Source organism: Canis aureus, chromosome 10 (assembly GCF_053574225.1).
Source record: "Canis aureus isolate CA01 chromosome 10, VMU_Caureus_v.1.0, whole genome shotgun sequence".
Taxonomy (NCBI): Eukaryota; Metazoa; Chordata; class Mammalia; order Carnivora; family Canidae; genus Canis; species Canis aureus.
This window is the reverse complement of record NC_135620.1, coordinates 53,986,991-54,008,970: the sequence shown is the minus strand read 5'-3', so window position 1 is coordinate 54,008,970 and position 21,980 is coordinate 53,986,991. Positions and strand designations below refer to the sequence as shown.

The 21,980-nt window shown below is 51.2% G+C and overlaps 2 protein-coding genes and 1 long non-coding RNA gene across 3 annotated transcripts; 1 reads left to right on the top strand and 2 right to left on the bottom strand.

The window, feature by feature from the left end:
• Positions 1-425: 425 nt before the first annotated feature.
• LOC144322426 (uncharacterized) lies at positions 426-9,833 on the bottom strand. Its single transcript, XR_013388094.1, has 2 exons — positions 9,216-9,833; positions 426-2,163 (listed from the first exon to the last, which is right to left on the bottom strand). It is a non-coding gene; the product is annotated as an uncharacterized LOC144322426 (long non-coding RNA).
• CD72 (CD72 molecule) lies at positions 8,867-16,836 on the top strand. The gene is made up of 9 exons (XM_077912450.1): positions 8,867-9,098; positions 9,185-9,292; positions 9,949-10,020; positions 10,576-10,665; positions 11,210-11,545; positions 14,449-14,600; positions 15,225-15,343; positions 16,061-16,207; positions 16,485-16,836. The coding sequence occupies exons 1-8, from the start codon at positions 9,017-9,019 to the stop codon at positions 16,200-16,202; spliced, it is 1,101 nt and encodes a 366-aa protein (XP_077768576.1). The 5' UTR covers positions 8,867-9,016; the 3' UTR covers positions 16,203-16,207; positions 16,485-16,836.
• Positions 16,772-21,339, bottom strand: TESK1 (testis associated actin remodelling kinase 1). The gene is made up of 10 exons (XM_077912443.1): positions 20,875-21,339; positions 20,641-20,762; positions 20,462-20,510; positions 19,798-19,944; positions 19,388-19,470; positions 19,120-19,210; positions 18,784-18,867; positions 18,542-18,631; positions 18,286-18,400; positions 16,772-17,952 (listed from the first exon to the last, which is right to left on the bottom strand). The coding sequence occupies exons 1-10, from the start codon at positions 21,091-21,093 to the stop codon at positions 17,066-17,068; spliced, it is 1,887 nt and encodes a 628-aa protein (XP_077768569.1). The 5' UTR covers positions 21,094-21,339; the 3' UTR covers positions 16,772-17,065.
• Positions 21,340-21,980: the final 641 nt, after the last annotated feature.

Sequence of the window (21,980 nt, the reverse complement as noted above, 5' to 3'; positions counted from 1 at the left end):
TCCTGGGATCGAGTCCCGCATCAGGCTCCCTGCATGGAGCCTGCTTCTTCTTCTGACTGTGTCTCTGCCTCTCTCTCTCTGTCTCTCATGAATAAATAAAATCTTAAAAAAAAAAAAATCTGTGGGGGAAAGACCAGCACACCAGGGCCAGTGGAAGATGCTGAACCTTTGAGATCTTCCCTTATTGCTCAACTCTTCCACCAGCCACCCTCCTCTAACTTAAATGCACTATTATGCCATTTGTACAGTGTTCCTGCTTGGTGTGTGCCTCTAGCCAGGCTTTTACATTTCTAGAATTCTATAGCTGGGAGGAGGCGGAAAGATCTGGCCCAAACTTATATCCACTGGAGGAGCCACCCTACGATCTTCTTCTTGAACATTTCCAGGAATAGGCAGCTCACTACTTTAGCAAGCGCTCATTTCCAATCTTTCTTTTTGAGAGAGTTTTTTTTTTTTTTTTTTTTTTTTGAGAGAGAGCTTTTTAAATTTGGAGCCAAAATCTCCCTCCCCGTTACTTTTGTCATCAGTTCTGCCTCTGAGCTACAATCATATAATTACCCTTTTCCCTCCTGTACATGACAGCCCTGATAGATGGCCTAAGTCTTTTTTTCCCCCTTCCAGGGAAAAGCTTTCTGGAGTTCCTTTTACAGACCTTATTTGCAGCCTACTCATTGTTCCCACTGTTTTTCTTGAGCAGAGTCTTTCTTAAAGTGTGATGCTAAGAAGTGAATATATTACTGGCAGCAAACAGTGGAGAGCCCCTCTCATCATTGGACACCAAGTCTATGGGGCTTTGTTTGTAAGGAATACACTTATTTAGCCTTGCTTAAGTGAAGGGATGTTTATTGTTAGGACACCTGGGGCAGGTAGGAAGCCAAATGGAATAGGGATCACCCAAACAGTGGCTATGGTACGACTGGGCCTCTGCAGACTCTTGCTGAATTTGGGATCTACAATCACAACATTGCTGGGGACCTTGGTAACAGGAGTATGTGGGTCTCCCCATTCCTGCTCCTCCCGTCCTATGACTCTCTGACAGGTTTTCTGTTTATTTATTCCCAATTTTTTCCTACTTTGCTAATTTGCTTCCTTCTCCTCTACTGTAAAGTCTCAACTTCTGGTTTCTGTTTCCTCACAACTGCTTCATATTTTCTTCTCTGTCTCATGACCTCAGTTAAATGTTTAATTATAGGAATAGTGTGAGCATATGTTTAAAAAAATTAAATAGAACTGAAAGCTATACAATAGTGGTTCTCCACCAGAAGTGACTTTGCCTTCCAGGAAACATTTGGCAATGTGCAGAGACATGCTTGGTTGTCACAGCTGGGGAGTGTGTGCTATTGATGTATAGTGGGTAGTGGCCAGGGATGCTGCTGAACGTCCTACAACACACAGGCCAGCAGCCACTCACCATAGAGAGTTTCTGCCCCCAAAAGTTAAAGGTGCTGAGGTTGAGAAATCCTAGTATGGGGGGAAAAAGTAAAAGGCTATCTCTCCACCCCATTCCTACTTCCACTTGTAGTTCCCAGAGGCACCTACTGTCTTCTGTTTTTAAATCTTCTGGTGATTATCGCTGTGTCTGTCAATAATATTGAGACTACTTAGAGCAAGGGGAGTCTGGGTATATGGAAAGCCTAGTAAGGGACGCCTGGATGGCTTAGCGTTCGAGCGTCTCCCTTCGGCTCAGGGCATGATCCTGAGTCCAGGGATTGAGTCCCACATCGGGCTCCCTGTGAGGAGCCTGCTTCTCCCTCTGTCTGTGTCTCTCATGAGTAAATAAAATCTTAAAATAAAATAAAATAAAATTAAATTAAATTAAAAATAAAATAAAATCTTAAATAAAAAAAAGAAGCCTAATGAAACTCTCCCTTCTACAACCCCTCTGACAACTCCCAGCTATAGAGGACAAACTTTAAATGGGCTGTGGTAAGTTCCTGGCAGAGAGAATTTCCTGCAGACAAGTGTCTGGAGAACAGCCTCAGAGCCAAGAAAAAGGACCTTCAGGAAGGCAGCAGGTCCCAGAAACCGCCGGCTTCCCAGGAACAATCAATGGCTCTGCTGAGTCTCTCCAGCTCTCTAAAACACTAGCAGGTGGATTGAATTTCTCAGCCTTCTCAGCCTTCAAGGCCAGGAAAACGCAGACAAATCAGAGGGCGGACAGACCTGCTGGAGGAAACAAATGCATCTCTGAGTGAATGAGAGCCTGGGGGAGGTAATGTGTGAAGGTCAAACACAAAAGATTTCCCTGAACTAGAAACTGTGATATCAGAACTAAAAATTTACATACATCAAGCAAAAAAAAGGATGGTCAATGCTGAAACCCCACAAGAGGTCCAGAAAATTAAACAGATGAAATATCTCAAAACATGTAACAAAGATATGGAGATGCAAATTATGTGGTGAAAGACGGGAGACTGAAACAGACTCAGGAGATTTAGCTGGCAAATTTGAGGAGTTCCAGGAGAAAAGCAATAGGAGAGGAGATATTATAATTAAATAATAACATGAGATGTCCCTGAGCTGAAAAAAGACTTAGCCCTATACTTGGTTAAAATTCCTGAACTCTAAGGATAGGGGGCATGTTACACATTTCCAGACAAAAAGGAGAGTTGTTCTTATTTGCAACCCTCGAAGTCAGTTGAGACAGCAAAACTGAACATTAGGTAATGAAAGAAAAGGCCTGCAACCAGGACCTAACAAAGGGGGAAAGAAAGGTGAAAATTTACAAAAATCACTCATTGTCTCATGTGAGAAATTATTTGAAGAAGAGACTCTTAACGAAACAACAAATGAATTAGAACAGACTTCAAGATAGGGGAAGCTCAAGGGAAGAGGAAAGAAAACAGTGAAGTGTAACGAACCATGATCTATATATTTATATCTATATTTCTATATATTTATACATGTCACATAAATGCTAAATACTCTTGAAACAAAAGGAATATGTGAGGGAAATTCTAATAAGGGCTAAGTTATCTCAGTAGAACTCTGAAATCAGGCAGTGAGGGAAAGTGAGTGTTCCAAGATCTGAAGATCTGAGGGGGGAGGAGGAGGAGGAGGAGAAGGAGGTGGAGGAGGAGGAGGAGAGAGGTAGTGAAAGTAATCTAAAGGCCATATCTTAGATGGTGGGGAGGAAGTAGAAGATAAGTAGAGTATGATGGAAATAGTTCTAGAACAATCATATGCATCTATTTAAGAGAACAGGACAAGGGATGGCAACTATTAATAGAATGACAAACTCCAAATTAACAAGGAGAAAATGGGATGAATGGCTATTCATTCAATCCAGCAAAGGTAAAGAAAAGAAGAGTTCACAACAATGTTTACACATTTAAAAACAAGTAAGATGGAAATAAATCAAATACATCACTTACTATAATAAATATGAGTGGGGACGCCTGGGTGGCTCAGCGGTTGAGCGTCTGCCTTTGGCTCAGGGTGTGATCCCAGGTCCAGGGATCGAGTCCCACATTGGGCTTCCAATGAGGAGCCTGCTTCTCCCTCTGTTTATGTCTCTGCCTCTCTCTTTGTCTCTCAAGAATAAATAAAATCTTAAAAAAAATATGAGTGGACTGAATTATTCCATTAAAAGACTCTGTGACTTTGTTATAAATCAAATTCTGGTCAATACTACTTAGAAGAAATATACTTAAAGCAAAGTGGTCAAGAAAGATTCAAAATAAAGATATGGGAAAGGAGTACCAGAGAGATCAACAGGAAGCCACTTCTTTCTGTAATACTAGTATCCGACGAGGGGAATTTAAGTTGCCGGCTAGAAGTGGTGTGAAGATTGCTTGCAAAGGGTTAGAAGGGAACTTTCGGGGTGATGGGAATCTTCTGTATCTTGATTGTGGTAGTGGTTATGTGACTGAATACATTTATCAAAACTCATAGGATTGTACACTTAAAATTTATAAAATTTATTGCATGTAAATTACAATATTATAAAGCTGGTTTTAAAAGAGAACAACAAAAAAAAAATAAAAGAGAACAACGTTATAGTATTTACAAAATGTAAACACTGAATGAAAAAATAGTGTAAGACTGGATACCCTCTTAATTACCCTGTATCTCTGAAATGCTATAAGATAGCAAGCTTAAAGAGAGAGAGAGAGAGAGAGAATAAGGGGAGTATTTAGTTCAATAAATTATAAAAAGAGTAAGAAACCAAAATTAATCAGGAAATATTAAAAGCTGACATGAATGAAATGGAGAACAAACTTTTTGTTTTGTTTATACTAAAAAGCATAAATTTTAAAAAGTTCTTTAAAAGGGCTAATAAAGGGGCACCTGGGCACCTGTGTGGCTCAGTGGGTTAAGAATCTGCCTTCAGCTTGGGTCATGATCTCAGGGTCCTGGGATCAAGCGCAGCACCTGGGATTGGGATTGAACCCTGCATGGCAGGGAACCTGCTTCTCCTTCCTCTGCTACTCTCTCTGCCGCTGCCCCGCTAGTGCTCACTCTCAAATAAATAAGTAAAATCTTTTTTTTAAATTTTTATTTATTTATGATAGTCACACAGAGAGAGAGAGGCAGAGACATATGCAGAGGGAGAAGCAGGCTCCATGCGCCGGGAGCCCGACGCGGGACTCGGTCCCGGGTCTCCAGGATCGTGCCCTGGGTCAAAGGCAGGCGCCAAACCGCTGCGCCACCCAGGGATCCCCCAAGTAAAATCTTTTTAAAATTTTAAAAATAAAAGGGCTAATAAAGTAGACAAATCTCTTATAAGCACAGAGAAAAAAAGAGTAAAAAAGGCAAGATTAAAAAAAAAAAAGGCAAGATTAGTTCTGAGAAACAAAACATTAAAAAAAGTATATAAATGTGCAACTTAAAATTTCTCATCAACTAACTTGAAAATTTAGAGGAGGGATGCGGGACGCCTGGATGGCTCAGTGGTTGAGCATTTGCCTTGGGCCTAGGACGTGATTCCAGGGTCTGGGGATCAAGTCCCACATCGGGCTCCCTGCATAGAGCCTGCTTCTCCCTCTGCCTATGTCTCTGCCTCTCTCTCTATGTCTCTCATGAATAAATAAATAAAATCTTTAAAAAAGAAAAGAATATTTAGAGGAAATGGATACATTTCAAGAAAATTGTAAATGACCAAAACTGGCCCAAGAGAAAGAAGAAAGCTTGAATAGCTCAACCTACCTTAGAAAAGATTAGAATAAGAAGGTGATTATAGACCTATTTTTGGAAAGACTGCATTCAAAGGGGACCAGAACTAAGATTTATCTATTCTTACTTTTTTTTGAAAGAGAGAAAAAGAGAAAGAGAGAGAACAAGCAGGGGGAAGGGGCAGAGGGAGAGAGAGAAGCAGACTCCTCACTGAGCAGGGAGTCTGAAATGGGGCTCAATCCCAGGACCCTGAGATTATGATCTGAGCTAAAGTCAGATGCTTAACTAAACCAACCACCCAGACACCCAAGTTTTATTTATTCTTAAATAATGATAATTTCTATGCCATTTAATCTAGTCAAAACTACAGGAAAAGAAGAAAAGCTCCCATATTTAATATTTAGAGCCAGCAAAATTTAATACAATTCCTAATAAAAATTCTAAGTAAAAATGAAAAAGAGGAAAACTGCTGGAATATAATAAAGACTTTTTACTAAAACCTAACAGCAAATATTGTCCTCAATGGTGAAATACTAAAACCACTTCCATTAAAATAAACATTTAGACAGAGATGCTTGCTATTATTCTTATTATTCAATACCTCTTGGACGTTTTACCAAATGCAATAAGTCCTTAGCCACATTCACATTTTTGTCAAGTAAAAGAACATATCCACGGGTTCTAGGGATTCAAGTGTGAACATTTAGGAGAGGCCATTATCCTGCCTGCCATGATCTGTCTATGGATTAGAGCCTCCTGGCACCGGTGGATTAAAGTTACGGAGATGGATATAACCTGACTTTCAGGGTCTCAGGAGACTTCTTTTACTTTTAGATGTGAGCTGGATTTCACCAAAGTTTTTACAGATGAGCCCCTTTCCACACAGCAAATTCTTTTCTAGTGCCCTCATAGCTGGGCTCTCTCCTCTTGTCTACTTTTCCAACCCAGAGCCCTGTAATAATACACAGCGCAGAGGCCAAGAGAGAGCAAGGTGTGGGTTTTGGTGTCTGTCCTGTAGATGCTCACATGCTCTAATGGTTACAGAAAAGCTGAAATGCACAGCACTGGCCCCTTGGCTCTAAAAAGCCAGCAGGCTCTCCTGACATTTGGGCAGGTGAGGCCCAGCCTAAGTTACAGGCGTCCTTCGTGATGTCCAGTCTTGAAAGGTAATGTGAATGTCAATTTTGCAAAGACCGCATGTGACACACATGGGGAAGAAGGATCCCGCTCTCACATCCTATTCAGAAAAGAAGGCACTGGAAAGGAAAGCAGAGTGTCATAGGGCATGTGTAACCATCACCAAAAGAGCTAAGGAGGAAGGAGACACAGGCCAGGTCTTCTTAATGCACCCATGCCATTGTGGAAATGCAGTCTAACTCACTCAGGTTGCATTTGGATGCCCTACCTTCTAAAGCCTTTCCAAGGGCCCATTTAGCCAGCATATCCATTGATTCTTTTTTTTTTCTTTTGGTTTTATTTACTGTTTTTGAGCACATACTGAAAACTTGGTTTGGCATTTTATCTGCTATCCAGGCCATGTTCACTTGTGTATTGGTTTTGAAAACAAGGGCATTATCTACAGTTTACTGAATTTCTGCAAATACTCCTGCAACAGATCTACATAGGTGCTGCCCTGGCCCCCGTACCCCACTCCAAGTACCCTGACTGACCCTGCACCCCTGCCCCCAGCTGCTCTATAGGCTCCCACTCAGTCTCACAGGCCCCTGAGGCCCCCAGGGAGCCACCAACACGCACCATGGTCTGTTCTCTGGAGGAAGCCCTGATAGGATGACTGGGGGAGGGGACCCGGTTGTTGGAAACTTTAATTAAGCAAGGACGGTTAACAGCTGCAGGGTCACCTTAGGAAATGGTGAGCCTGAGAAAATAAATACATCTATCATCTGTCCCCATGGCCTTTTAAGACTTTTCTACAAACGGCTCATCATTCCTTGCCATGGAAAAAGATAACAGCCATCATGGGCACCCTTCAGCCCCCAGAATTCTCTGAGCTTCATCCTCCCAGCAGGTCTTGCCATAGATTCTCACCTCACACACACACACCTCCACAGATGGCCAAATCCAAAGATGCATGCTCACACGTGCACACTCACACACATGTACACCTGCCTATTCTCAGGTGACAACTGTACTTTTCTACTGCACTAGATCCTTTTTCTGGGAAGGCTGGGTGGTGCTGTCGAGCAGAGCTCTCAGGAGCCCCACGGGGCCCTGATGGCACCCCTCTACACACCACTAGTCCTACACCACAGCTGCTAGCATGTGGTGAGGACCTCTTTCTCCTTCCTTCTTCCTCTCCACAGGTGCAATGTGTGAAGAGGTTCTGCGGGGGCAGATGCCACCCACAGCAAGGGGGTTTTTTCCCACCTACGTATCATGTCTTGTCTCAGCCTCTTTCCACCGGTGGAAGCAAGCCCTTCTGGAGTCATAGCTTGGTAAGAGAATGTTAGGGAGCACCTCTGAACCACTGCTCAACAGTCCTCCCTCCTCCTCCCTTCTGTCAGCCAGGCCTTCACCAGCCACGAGGGCCTCCTAGCCCTGACTCTTCTCCCACAAATACCCCCTTTGCCCTCGGGGCTGGGTGTAAGGGCACAATGTTAAGGCTTTATAAGGAAAGAACTTTACTAGGAAAGTAAAAAAAAGAAAACAACCAAATCCAGACCAAGAAAATATCAAAGCCTCAAATCCAGTGTCTGTGTGCTCAGCACCCAGCCCTATTGTTTCCTTGCCTCCATTCTGTCTAAGCAGCTGCTGCCCTCTCATCCCCACCCAACTCCTTTGTTCACCTGCCCCCCGGGTCCCCACAAGGGTGCATAAGGGGTCAGTGCTGCAGGCTTTTCCAAAGGTGCATGAGCTAGGGGCTGTCCCTCATCCTTACCCCCAGCCCGGGCCTATCCCCAAGCCTGTGCCTCCTGGACTCAGCTCACTGCATCTAGCTCAGATGTTGGGACACAGGATGCCCTGAGTCCAGCATGGGGTAGGATGGGATGAGGAAGGGACTGACTGGCCAACGGTGTGATGGGTAGGGAACAAGGGTGGACAAGGCCAGGGAAAGGCTGTGAAGAGGGAATCTAGGGGAGTTTGTAGAAGAGAAACTGTGTGGTCCTAGCTCCTCTGCATCCTCCAAAGGCCTGCCACATTCTCAGGAAGGGCTTTGGAGTGAGAGCCTCCCTATGTGTGAGATCCTTAGCAGCTCTGCAGGACAACAGCAGGAGTGGGAGGGTCTCCCCCGCCCACCAGCCTCCAAACTGATAGGGAAATGAGCTCCACCAAATCGAGGGCCCCTTTCTGGGAACCCATACCTGCTGGGAACCCCAGGATGATGAGGAGCAAGGGCTCCACACTAGGACCCCTCCAATATGATGTGGAGGCTGGAGCTCCACTCTGCAGCAATGACTGGGGAGATCCTCTGGGTTTAGTCAGGCACCAAAGAGCTCTGACAACACATAGATAAGCCCATGGACAGAGCAGCATAGGGCAAATCAGGGTAGATGACCAGGAGGACAAGTATTTAGAGCCCAGCGCTGCCAAAGCGGGTCTGGGGTGCATGAAGGGGGAGCACAGGCAGGACACAGGGATGGGCCTGAATAGTGATCCAGTGACACCTCCATGCTGCAACCCCATGTTCTGGACTTCAGTTTCCCATCCCCTGTCCCTCTGGCAGAGGCTCAAGGATGCCATATGCTTCATTGAACCCATCTGTGTCTGACACTTGCTGACATCTTCCTCTTTTGCAACTGGAAGTCAGAGGGTAAAGCACTAAGCTGTGCAGTCACAGAAGGAAGACAGAGCCTCCGAGTGTGAAGGGACAGAGGGGAGAGTGGGAAGCTCTGGGGCTGGTGGAAGAAAGGGTAGACGGGTGGGAGCCGGGTTGCTCAGGGCAATGGCTGAGGCCATCACCTATGCAGACCTGCGGTTCGTGAAGGCTCCCCTGAAGAAGAGCATCTCCAGCCAGTTAGGACAGGGTAAGGGTGGGCAAGGCATCTCCTTGATTCCGCATCCCCAGGCTCCCTCATGACCCCACCCTCACCTCCACCATTTCTCTCTTCAGACCCAGGGACTGATGAGGATGAGGAGCTTACCTATGAGAATGTACAAGTGTCCTCAGTCTCAGGTGGGCCCTTGAGTTTGGCTTCTTCTGGAGTAGGAGACAAAGCAGGTACGGAGAGCCCAGAGAATGTGTGTGTGACCGGGCGGGCTGTGTGAGCGTGTGTCTGTGTCTTGAGCTGGGAGTCCAGTATCCTTGGGGTGGGGGGTGGGGGGGCGGCACAATATCCCTGGGAAAGGAGGGGGTGCTTAGGAGAGAGAAGAATGACCCGTGGATAAATGGGAGCCAGGGAAGAATAAAGAGCCCAGGGCCAAGGTGGAGATCCCAAAGGGGTGACAGGGGCTGCGGGGAGAGATTGGGGCAGCCCCTGTGGGGAGATGAATTCGGATGGGAAACGGGAAGTCATGGGACAGAGAAAGGGTAGGGGAGAGGGATGAGAGCACTTCTGGGGAGACGGTTGGGAAACGCGGATGCGGGCAGTGCTGAAAGAAACCTAAGGGGAGACCCAGGAGGGAAAGGAGGGGGTCCCGGGAGAGCGGATGCAGTAAGACCCAGGAGAGACAGGAGTCCTGGGGGAGATGCGGGACTCCGGAGAGTGCTAAGGGTGTCCCCGAGCATCACAGACGTCGCCGAAGGCGTCCGGGACCGGACTGGGGACGGGGCGGGGGGGGGGGGGCGCCGGGGAAGGGGAGAGGGGGAGCTGGTGGGAAGAAGGGGAATTTCCCGGGGCTTCCCGACTTCGAACTCGAGTCGCCGCGGGTCCGCAGGGCTCCAGGCAGAGCAGCCAACTGCGTCCTGGGGCTCCGTGACGTCACCGGCTGCCGGGCGGCTCCTCGCGGGTGAGTCGCGGGCCCTCCCCGCCGGCGCGCGCCCCCGGCTGCAGGGTGGGGCAGGGCGGGGCAGCGCAGGGGGGCGGCGAGGGTCGCGCGGCGGGGGGGCTGGCCTGGGCCGGTGCCGGGCCCGGCGGTGCGCGGGTCGGCTCCCGGGAGTGAGCTCGGGGAGCAGCGCTCTGGGCGCGGCGGGCAGCCCCGAGGCCCCCTCCCCGCCCCTTCACCCCCATACCCGTGTGTATCATTCCCCCAGGTTGACCCAGATCTTCCCTCCTCCCCCTTTACGGTGTCCCCGTGCACATACCCCCTGTCCTCTGTCCCCGTCTGGGATTTGTTCCCATCCCACCAGGTATCGCTCCTCAATCCTTACCAGTAACGATTCCAGCCCTTATTCTGGAACACCTTCTTCCGCTACCTGCGGAAACTCACCACCCGACGAACCCCACCATACCAGCACCAGTCCTCTGAGGGATACTCTTTCCCGTGAATATCCCCACTCACCCAGCCCCGCAGCCTACAAACTTTCCTGGGGCTCTCTGCCCTTCATCCCACTGTCTCCCTAAGGCCGTGCAGCCTGTATGCAGTACCTCTTTCTTGGCCTGCTCCTCACCTGCCTGCTGTTGGGGGTGGCCACCATCTGCCTGGGAGTGCACTGTGAGTATGACTGTCCCCCACTGCCCATGTACCCTGAGCAATATTCTCCCCTACTCTCCCCAACAGCTGCCCTTCCTCTGGGCAGGGCCCAGTCACTACCACTACATGCTTAGCTTTTTGTCTGGTTTCCAGCCAGGTCTGTTTTAGAGTGCCATGTCTTCCTAAATTGTCCTTACCTAACCCAGTACCTCCTTAAGCTTTAGGCAGTCAGATCTTACATTTCAGCCTGTTATGCAAAAATTTGCAAGAAGCAGAAAAACGGGGATCCCTGGGTTACTCAGCGGTTTGGCGCCTGCCTTTGGCCCAGGGCGCGATCCTGGAGTCCTGGGATCGAGTCCTGCCTCGGGCTCCCGGCGTGGAGCCTGCTTCTCCCTCCTCCTGTGTCTCTGCCTCTCTCTCAATCTCTGTGTCTATCATGAATAAATAAATAAATAAATCTTTAAAAAAAAAAAAAGAAGCAGAAAAAGGACTGACGCTGAAGAGTCAGGGTACCAGGGCATAGCTGAAGAAGATGTTCTTCAAATCTCTCATTATGGCCGAACAGATCTGCAGGTTTCTCAGCAGCTCCAGCAGACCAACAGGGTTCTGGAAACCACTAACAGCAGCCTAAGGCAGCAGCTCCACCTGAAGATAACCCAGTTGGGGAAGAGGGAAGAGGATCTACAGGGGTCCAGGAGGGAACTAGCCCAGAGTCAGGAAGCACTACAGGAGGAACAGAGGGTTTGCCAGGCCACCCAAGAGCAGTTACAGGCCTGCCAGTCTGAGAGGGAGAAGACAAAGGAGGCCTTGCAAAGTGAGGAGGAGCAAAGGAAGACCTTGGAGCAGAGGCTGAGCAGCTTTCGGGACACACTGAAGCTCTTATTCAGATGCCCCTTATCAGGTATCTGCTCCGGGAGAGGAGAGATGGGAGGGTCTGCTGTGAGGGATGGATTGAAGTGAAGAGACACTCCTGGCAGGGGTCTATCTGGCAGGGAGCCATTGGGTTGTTGAGGAAAGGGATAGCAAATGAGAGTGGTGGCCAACAGAGAGGAGGATCAAGGTGCATTCCAGATTTAGGGTGACTCACCTAACTCTAAGGCAGATCCTGCAGGAGGGAGGAGGGTGGCAGCCAACAATGCAGATCACACTGTCCAAAGCACCAAACTCAGGTCTCCCATGGCTTGATATCAGTGTCAAAGATCTGAGAAGCCCCTGAATTGGGTTGTGAAATTGGTTGTTTACACATTTTTCTAAAAAGAGGGTCTGTAGCTTTAATTATTTCTCGCTACATCTGAGATTCCCCAGGGGTTAAAAATTACTGATTGATGAAGTGCAGGCTGGTGGTGGGGCAAGGTAGCTAAAGCTCTCAAGCGTGGGTAGCACTCAGGATGAGGTGGGTGGGGGTAATGTGGGGTAGGGAGCTGGGGTGGAGAGTTCATCTATTTTGAAGGCAGGAGCCCAGGCAGTATGTGTGTGTGTGGGGGGGGGGGGATGAGGGAGGAGGCCGCATAAAAGGGGAGAGGCTGGGCAAGAAGCAGGCTGAGGTTTGAGGCAGGGAACCGGGCCCTAGGTGACTGGAATGTTTGTGGACTGGCTACCTATGGTCCAGGTTAGGCTCTGTCTAGCTCAGGGGGCATTGGGATACTCCCCCAAGGCTTAAGACGGTGAGATGATGTGCAGACACCCAGCTCTCATGTCTTTAGCCTTCTCATTCTCATTGACCCTCAGTCACAGGCATCGCTGCCCCCATTCCCTCAGCATCCTGAACTGCTCTTCTGCTCGAAGGCTGGTTTCAGACCTCCACGCTGACTGCAGCTGCCTCCTCCAGGCTTTCCCCACCTTCTTTAACCTTATCATTGACCCTCAGTCACAGGCATCGCTGCCCCCATTCCCTCAGCATCCTGAACTGCTCTTCTGCTCGAAGGCTGGTTTCAGACCTCCACGCTGACTGCAGCTGCCTCCTCCAGGCTTTCCCCACCTTCTTTAACCTTAGTGAGGCCTCCAACCCACATCTCCCATTTCTTTGCTTTGCATCAGCTGTCACTTCTCTCCACCCATCTTGGCTTCTGGGACCCATCACTTCAACCACTTCAACCACTCATTTTTTCTGTTGTCCTGGTGCACAGACTGGCAATCTCAGCTCTGGATGAACTGCCCACCTTGCCCAGGCCTGCACCCAAGTGTTCCACATTGTGCAAGCATTTGCTTGGTGCCGCCAAAACGCTAGCCTCAACCTCAGCCAGTTGCTCAGTGCTGCTCAGAAGCTGTGCAGTGCTTGGCTTGCTCTCTATGATGGCTCCTTACCCTACCATCCTCTCTGTCACTTTCAGCAGGTGCCTTACTCTGTCAGAAAAATTCCCTCCATTTTTCACCACCGAATCTATATGTCCATTCACATTTTTGCTCACCCTCATCTTTTGCAAGGATAAAGGCAACAACTTGCTGCATCATTTCTCCTAAACATCCCTCTCCACCCCCATCCTCACCCCTGCCGTCCCCATCCACTTTTCTTTTTAAATCTCTTTTTTTTTTTTTAATTTATGATAGTCACAGAGAGAGAGAGAGAGAGAGAGGCAGAGACACAGGCAGAAGGAGAAGCAGGCTCCATGCACGGGGAGCCTGACGTGGGATTCGATCCCGGGTCTCCAGGATCGCGCCCTGGGCCAAAGGCAGGCGCCAAACCGCTGCGCCACCCAGGGATCCCCCCATCCACTTTTCATGTGGCAGCCAGGGCAGTCCTTTCAAAACGAAAATCTGATCATGTCATTCCAGTTAATTAATCACATCAAAAGTTATGGAATGCACACTATATATGTCCAGCACTGTGCCCAAACACTTGGAATATAGCCAATAACAAAATTCCTCTATGTAAAACCCAACATTGACTTACTCTTCCTGGTAATATGAAAATAAGAAAATCCTTGGCCTGGCTTCCAAGATCCCTGCCTATCTTTCAGCATGCCACTTACCCTTCACCCTCTTTCATTTGGCCACACTGACTTTGTATTCTTTTTAGTTGCCATAGGACAGAAACTCAAGAGGGTAGCTGGGCGAGGACATGAGAAAATGTAGATAGAAGAGAGGGAGCTGGGGAAGGAAGGATCTTTGAGTGACACAGGTAGGACTCATGGAACAAAGCAATGAGAGATGTGGGTTGGGATGAGGAGCTCAGATTGGGGTATGGGCTATGAGGGTAAGAGGGATGTTTATTGCTTAGAGATAATCAGGAACAGAGAAGAGTTGGATTTTGAGGTGGAAGGGAGGGAAATGGAGAGAGTTCACATCAAGTGTCTGACGATTTCAGCAGTACAAGAACCAAAGTTATTACTTGTGGAAGAGTGGAGAGAGGGGGAAGGAGGTGGCTGGCAACTTGGAGGGTGTGGGCAAGTTTCGAATATGCAGTGAGGAATGCTGTAAGGAGCTCCTGAGATGAATAAGAGGCTGATGAACACTTATGGGGCGGCCCAGGTGAAGCCAGCCAAAGTGTAGGGGGTGAGGGGACTGCAATCATTCAGAAATTGAGAATAGTATCACCACCCTATTAAGATAAACCCCTCAGACTGTTGTTAAGGAGTGCTGTTGTGAATATTAAAGACTTTTACTAAATCTGCATAGGAATGGGATTACCAGGGGAGGCCCAATACAGATCCGCAAAGACGAAGGGCTAGGAATGAGTGAAGATGCTGGGATTAGACCAAGGTGGGCACTGTTAGCGACCAGATTGCAGGGTCGTCAGTCTCCTCCCAAACAGAGAGATCTCCCTTCGGGTCTGGGCTGTGCTGTCACATTCTCTCTGGTTTGTAGACAACTGCTGTCCCATGGGATGGATACTGAATGAGAGGAGTTGCTTTTACATCTCATATACGGAGAGAAGTTGGGAGGAGAGCCGAAATCACTGTAAATCCCTGTCCTCTGACCTGGCCGAATTCAGTGAAAGTTCTCTTTATTCTCATCCGGTAAGCATACCCTTACTGGCAGACTGTAGTGGGTACTGTGAAGTAAAGGGGTACATGCCATTGAGTCAGGAATGGCATTGCATGCGTCCCTTTTCTGTGCAGCTTCTCAGCACACTGCTCCAGGCAGCCCCTACCAACTGACTGGAGTTGGCACGAGAGTTGAAGCTCATGAACCTTCTTTACTTTAACCTGTTTCTCACCTTGGCTTTCTGGTCAACACTACAGGGCTGTTTAACAGCTTCTTTGACTCTCTTGGCCTCTCAAGCAGAGAGATCCCATATCTGGTGGGCTGGATTGTAGGGATTGGCTCCTTATGATCAGAGCAGCCCACAGAAGGACTCCCCTTCAAAGACTAGCAGAAATTCTTACCCAGCAGCAAGGTGAACTGAAGGGCCAGCCTGCATCTGCAAGGTGGCACTTGAAGGCAGCAGGGACAGGTCACCGATGAGCTGATGTTATGCATGTCAGACAGAGACAGTCCTCTTGTCAAAGCTCAGGGACCTCCTTATAGTGTTCATTTTCGTCCATCAGCCCACATCCCCTCCATCCTATGCTGTCCCCCATCCACTGGAATATTCCTCATCATTCTCTACATACCTCTTGTCTCTCTGAATCGCCCCTCAGATTGCATACGGCAACAGAGCGTCGAAGATGTTGACACAAATTAGTCCGCCTGGTTCATTTTGGGTTGTTCACAGCTTTCTTAAGAAGTGGCAGCAGGGTGACAATAAAAGAGGCTCTGGGTAAGTCTGTTAGGACTCCTGGGAATATTCAACTCATAATTCCTTCATAAAGACATAGCAATGAGATTCCCCTTCTGCTCCCAAAGTTTTGGGAGGTCCTACCCCCAAAATTCTTTCGCAAATCAATATTGTAATTACCTACTAATCCTTTTCCTTTACTTAATAACTCTTTAGGACAGTCTTATTCACTGTCCCCTCCCCAGTACCTGGCAGTCTCAGGTACTTTTTTTTTTTTTTTAAGTTACTAGGTTGGGACCCACATCATTTTTGTCTTGAAGCAGCTGAGGCTTTAGCTAGGACTTCATAGCTCATAAACCCTGGCATTCTAACTTCCCATCCATTGACAAGGCTACCCAAACTGAGGTGGCACCTTCTCAGTCAGGGCCTCTCGGGGGACTAGAGTTGCCTTAGGTGAGGTAGGGAGCAGTGAGGCAACTTTGAAGATCAACTCCAGGGACCCTGAGACAGGGGAGTCATCTACATTCCCCAACTGGAGTTTCCATTTTTAAGATCTTAGGTGATTTTTCCTTCCCCCAGGCCCAAAGCCTCTTTGGGTTAGAGTAGACATCTGTCCCTGAACCACACTCAAATGAGGCCTTAGGCAGGCAAGGCGGGTTAGGACTTCATGGTGTTTAACGCAGGGCAAGGGGAGAAAAGGGAGGGTGGGCTTGGGTGGGGGGGCAGAGCTTATCCCAGTTCTACCTCACCACCCTTTAGGTATTATGGTCAAGTCTCAAGATGTTACAAGGTACAAAGTAGTCGGCCAAAAATGCTGCCGGAGGTCTGTACTTCTCTTCTTCCCTGCATCTGTGAGATGGCAGCTTTCAAGCATCCGGATGAGGACCACATTTTGACCTGAGTTGGGTAAGCATGAGGGATCCACTGAGTCATTGGAGTTGGGGAGCAGGCAGGGAAACGGACTCAGAGCAGGGGTAAAATTTATGCCCAAGAGAGCTGGTCACCTCTACCGCCTTCAGAATCTCGGTCTGTTTGGTGGGGGCGGGGGCGGGGGGGGGGGTGGTTGGGCAGGGAAGGCTTAGAACCACTGGGAGGCTGCCAATGTGGCTGTCCAGGGAGGTGGGATGAGCTGGATGTGTCCTTAGCAACAACCATTGAGCTCACTGACGCCTTACTCTTACAGGTACTTATGCCAACAAGAGCCTGTGGCCCTCACCCGACTGCCATCTGCACACCCTAAGATCATCTCCCTCCAGCATGCCCCCAACTCTGCCTGGACAGTGCCCAGCCAAGGGCTGATCCATGCCCAACACTCCTAGCCAGCCTGCTGTCTGCTTGAAATCCCATCCCAGAAACTGGAGTGCTTTGGGAACTGGGTGAAGAAGTCTCCAGAAGAGATTTTGGCCTCCCGAGGAATTTCCCATTGTGGACTTGCAGGGAGGGTGGAGGAGGGCGCATGGGCTGAGTGGATAAGGGCAGCCCGGAGCCAGCCAGGCAGTTTTATTGAAATATTTTTAAATAATTTGCACGTGTTAGTCTCATGTGTCAGCAATGCTTTGTCTGGTTCAGTGATCGCCCACGGGAGAGCAAGCCCAGGGGCCAGAGAGGAAATGTTCTGTCTCGTGAGTCCATGCTGAGGTTCCTCTATGTGGGGAGAGGAGGCGGTCAGCCCATCTGGGGCTGGCACCATCCAATGTGTGTGCTCTGTCCTCACGGGGCATCCTGAAGGCCAAGGTTGGAGGCCAGAGACCACAGGCCCCACCGCTAAGAGCGCGCCCCAGGCAGCTGCAGACCGGGTGTGGGAGGCTTGGCGTGGTGCCCTCGGTGGCAGAGGAGACTGCCCGCCTCACAGTTCAGGTTGCGGTAGCGGGCAACAGCTGGTGTGGGGCGAGGGCACATGGATAGGAAGCCAAAGCTGAAAGGGCCAAGACAGCAGCCGGGGCAAGGCAGCCCCTCATCAGACTCCCGGGGAGCTGAAGGGGGCGGCGAGGGCTCTGTCCGCTCCAGGGCCGCTGCCCGGGGAAGGCTATGCTGGGCCCGGTTCCACGGCTCCCCAGCCCAGCCTTGTGGGGAGCTGACCACCACAGCTGGGGGGTTGTTGTTAAGGGCAGGTCCTGGTCTAGGGGACCAGGGCTGGGAGGCCGAGGAACAAGTGCTGATGAAGTTGTCTGTGGCCACGGCCAGGGGCAGCTGGGGAGCCGGTCCTGGGGGTTCTGGCTCAGGGCTACTGCCCTCACACTCCATTCTTTCTTCAGCCGAGGGGCCCACAGTGGGAGGGCCAGGACCTGGCAGTGCTGTCTCCATACGTCGGGGAAGCTCAGGGGATGATGGTAGTGAGCGGCAGCGACGGGCAGGTGTCCCAGGCTGGACCAGGGTCTCTGGAGCGGTCACTGAGGGCAGCTGCATGGAGGGCAGTGGTGATGGCGGTACAAGGGGCAGGGGGGCAACTGGCTTGCTGGGTGTGTCCAACAGCTTGATCTTGCCTCCCCTGAGGTCTTCCCGGAGTGAGAAGGGGTTGACTCGAGTCAGATTGTCCCCCCAGTTGGGGGGTGATTCTGGTGATGGGGGCAGGAAGAGGTCTGACCGGCTTCGGGAAAGCCGGGGGTCTGGCCTAGGAAGTGTGGCTGAGGGACCCCCTCTTGAAACAGACCCTGTAAACAGAGAAGTTTGTGGTTACTGTTCTCAGCATTCATTGTAGCTCCTTGAGGCCTCATTATTCACCAGGAGGTTGGTGGGACTAGAGCTTATAAGAGGGAGTCCCACTGGGTACTCTGGACGGGGAGAGGGGGGGATGTCACCTCTAGCCCTCCCTTACCTCTTCTTTCCTTCTTCCCTCCCTTGGCTCTAGAATTTGAAAATGTCTTATTTGAGATATCCTTTCACCACTCCCACTTCTCAACTCAAATACACGTAGTCTTAATTCCTTGAATTCTAAGGAAGAGAGGCAAAAGGAATTCAGTTGGGTCAGGGTCATGCTCACTTACTCTGATTGTGTGTCAGGGGAGCCCTGGGGACAGGGGCTGGCTCAGGCAGCTGCTCCAGGATCCATTCCAGGTGCTGGGTGATCTCGGTGAAGGGAGCACGAGTGCTAGGTTCCATCTGATGGGTGGAAACAGGGATAGCTTCATTCAATGCTCCTCCAAAAGAAGGTCTCTACATTTTCCTCCCACCACCTGGAGCAGGAAAGCCTTGCCAACTGACGGATGGGGGTGGTGGGCAGAAAGAGAGTGAGGCTCTTACACTGCAGCAATGGATGGCCAGGAGCAGGAAGGGTAGCGGGCAGTCATCCCCCACCAGGGTCCGGAAAGCAGGCACGTCCAGGCCAAAGTCCTGCAGGAACAGAGAGGCGGAGCCTTCAAGTCTGCCTCCCTTGGGTTCTCCTTCTGACCCCCAATCAGGACCTCAACCTCCAGGGAACCCTCCTTGGTTAAGAGCTGCCCAGTCTGGCGTGCCTCCTTTTCAAACCTGGAGACATCATTCACCTCAGTTCGGGGCAGGTAATCCGGGTCTGCAGGTACTCTCGCGATGAGCTCACAGAGGACAATCCCAAATGCAAAGACATCGGCCTGGGAAGAGGAGAGAATGTCATTGGGAGGAACTGATAGTTTTCATGTCAGGATTTTGTCAGAATATGCCAGAATTTGGGGGAAGTCTTGCTGGTTTCATGTGTTGGAGAGGTGCCTATGAGGGGCTGAGCGGGGGGGTTTGGGGGTCTCCTAAATATTCAGTATGGCTGTTAAAGAACTTGGGATGGGGCCTTATAAAAGTATCTCAAGGGTCCCTGGAAGGCCTTGGAATCTGAAGGCTTGATGTCTTACCTTCTCATCATACAGCTCACCCCGCAACACCTCTGGAGCCATCCAGTATGGAGAACCTACCACAGCCAATGGCTCCTTTCTTGCCCCTTCCCTGCAGGGGTAGGGGCAGAGTGATCAGAAACATCCCACTCAGACACCCCCCCCCCTAAACAAAAGGGGATGAGGTCAGCCCCCTCCCCACTCCAAAGGAACTGTCTCTGGGGGCTTCACTTAGATAGGGACCTTCTAGAAAGTTTTTTTTGGGGGGGCACAGGAGCATTCACCTCACCTATACACAGGAATCTTTTCAGCCAGCCCGAAGTCACCCACAACAGCCGTGAAGCCTCGGTCTTCCCGTCGTATCAGACAGTTCTGACATACACATAGCATCCCCACATACCCATCACCTTCTGTTCTCTGATCTCCTAGTATATATACCCTAAAGCCCTATCACTCCAGAGTAACCTCAACTCTCTCTGACCTCCCAGTTCTCCAGTGTACCCCAATCTTTCAATATTATCACTTCAAACATAGCATGCTTAGCCCCTCAGAGCCCCCTCCCCCCCAGTCCCCATTCTCCAGTGCCTTGTTACTCCAACATCGTAACTTGTCTACTATCCACATTCCAACATCAGGGGGCCAGTTATAGTGTAACAGTCTCAAATCCCTTTCATGCCTCTATTCACCTGGCCAGCCTACCTTGGATGTTAGGTCTCGGTGGAATACACCTTTGGCATGCAGGTACCGCAGGCCACGGGCAATGTCCAGAGCCAGGCGGAGCCTGACAGGCCAGGATAGAGGTTCCGGGGAGCTGAGCAGCTGTTCCAGGGTCCCCCCATTCATATACTGGGGCATAGAAGGAGATGAAGAATGAGTGTCAAGATTTCCGTCTGTACTCTAGGTCTCCCACTTGTAAGTCAGGGGACACTCAGGAGGATCGCAAAGGTCAGAAGGGTGAGTCTGTGCTCTAAGGTCCCTCCCCACTCATCTTCTAGGGCTGTCCTGTCCAAGACATGAACAACTGTTTAAATTATTAAGTTTAAATAAAATTAAACATTTAGTTCCTCAGCCACACTAGTCATATTTCTACTGCCACATGCAGCTGTAGAACATTTTCATCACTGTGGAAAGTTCTGTTGGACAGCACTGTTAGAGCACACATAGAGAATGTAACCAACTGAGGCATTTTATTTGTGGTTAGCCCAAAGGGAAGTTCAGGGAAGCCTCTCATGGGAGGAGGTCCTGCTGCCTCTCATTATTCCTCTGTAGATGCACTTGGCCCTGACTCTCTCCCCCCTAGGTGGTGGCGGGGGTGGTGGTGGTGGTGGTGGTGGTGGTCCCCTCCTTCCGGGCCCATCCTCACCTCTGTAAGAGCGTGCAGCTGCCCCTGGTGCACACAGACCCCCATGAACCTGGAAGGGGATGGGGAAGATAGAAGGGTAGACTGTTAAGAGTCCAGGCCCCTCTACAGTTCCCGCTTTTCCCGCGGGATCTTTCCTCTTCTCCCAGCAAGCTTCTCAGCAAGCGGCCGGGGCCGCTCACCTTAGGATGTTGGGGTGTCGGAGCCGGTTCATCAGCTGCACCTCCCGTAGCGTGTTTCCTCGGTTACTGGGGAGTCTGTTCATTTTCAGCACCATGACTTGCCCTGACTGTCGGTGCCTAACCTGGGGACGGCAGATCCGCCAGGTCGCGCGGGGTGTCCGGGTCTGGGTCCCCTAGTTCCAGCCTCCCGTCTAAGGCTCGGTCCCGCCCCTCTGCCCTCTCTGCTGATCCTACCTTATAGACCTCAGAGAAGAAGCCGGCCCCGATCTTTTCGGCGCAGTGGAAATCGTCCACGCGCGCCAGGCTGGACACGGCGCTGCGGAGAGCCCGGTAGGAGGAGGGGCGGCCCCGGCCAGGGCCTCCACCCGTGCCCCCCGGCCCCGGGGGCCCCTCCCCCGGCGCCTCTCCGGGCCCTGGCCCAGGGCCCCGCAGTGGGGGCCGTTCCCCGGCCATGGCCGGGCCCCCAGCCCGGGCCTGCCTCACATGGCAGGGTCCCCGGGGCCCGGGCAGGCCGCGCTTGCCATGGGCGTGCGCCCAGCCCGATCCCGGACGCCGGGGCTCCCGCTCCCGCCCTGGAGAATGGAAGATCCGCGGAAGATCTTGGGCCCGCCCCCGCCGCGCCGGCTTGCAGGGCCCGGGTAGACGCCGCTCCGCTTCGCTCTGCGTAGGGCCTGGGCCTGGGCCTGGGCCGGGCGGTGGCGGCGGCTCTCCTGGGCGCCGGCGGGCAGGCGGGCGGCGGGCGGCGGGCGGCGGGCGGGCTCCCCGCAGGCGGAGGCGGGCGGGCTGGCGGGCGGGCGGGCGGGCGGCCGCTGCTCCGCTTCGCCGCTGGGGCTCAGGCTCCGCGGCCTGCCGGGGGCGGGGCTGAGCCGGGCCTCCGCTTAACTCCTTCCAGCCCGGCCCCGGGCAGCGGCCACGCCCCCTCAGGTAGGCACCCCGCAAGCGGTGACCGCGACACCCTAGGCGAGCGGGCCTGGGACGTTGGGGCCAAGAGAGTTCAGGCCCGAGCTAAATGGCTGAAGGAAATTACGGGCTGGTTGTGCGTACGCGCGGCTCGGGTGTCTTCCAGCTGCCCTTTCTCTCTTCCCACCCTCAGGCCACGGACTTGAGAGCCGGGCTCAGGACGCCGCCGGATTCCTGGGCTCCGTGGACCAGCGGGGCAGAAAAGTAGCCCCTTCCGGGCCAGCCACGGTCGGAGGGAGCCCAGCAGCCTGCCTGCCTTCCCGGCCCCCGCTCTGGCCCAGCCTGCCCATCTCCCAGGTCTCCACCCCTGCGCCTCTGGATTCCCGGACACCTTTGCCCCTCTCGGGCGGCTCCGATGCCCTCGCGAGCCTGTGGCCAGT

Bases quoted from the DNA above. Each gene is read 5' to 3' on its own strand.
- CD72 (XM_077912450.1), top strand. From the start codon at position 9,017: ATGGCTGAGGCCATCACCTATGCAGACCTGCGGTTCGTGAAGGCTCCC. The intron at 9,293-9,948 runs GTACGGAGAGCC...GCGGGTCCGCAG, and splicing joins TGGAGTAGGAGACAAAGCAG to GGCTCCAGGCAGAGCAGCCA. The intron at 10,666-11,209 runs GTGAGTATGACT...ATGGCCGAACAG, and splicing joins CATCTGCCTGGGAGTGCACT to ATCTGCAGGTTTCTCAGCAG.
- TESK1 (XM_077912443.1), bottom strand. From the start codon at position 21,093: ATGGCCGGGGAACGGCCCCCACTGCGGGGCCCTGGGCCAGGGCCCGGA. The intron at 20,511-20,640 runs GTGAGCGGCCCC...ATCCCCTTCCAG, and splicing joins CGACACCCCAACATCCTAAG to GTTCATGGGGGTCTGTGTGC. The intron at 19,211-19,387 runs GTGAGGTGAATG...CTACCCCTGCAG, and splicing joins GAAAAGATTCCTGTGTATAG to GGAAGGGGCAAGAAAGGAGC.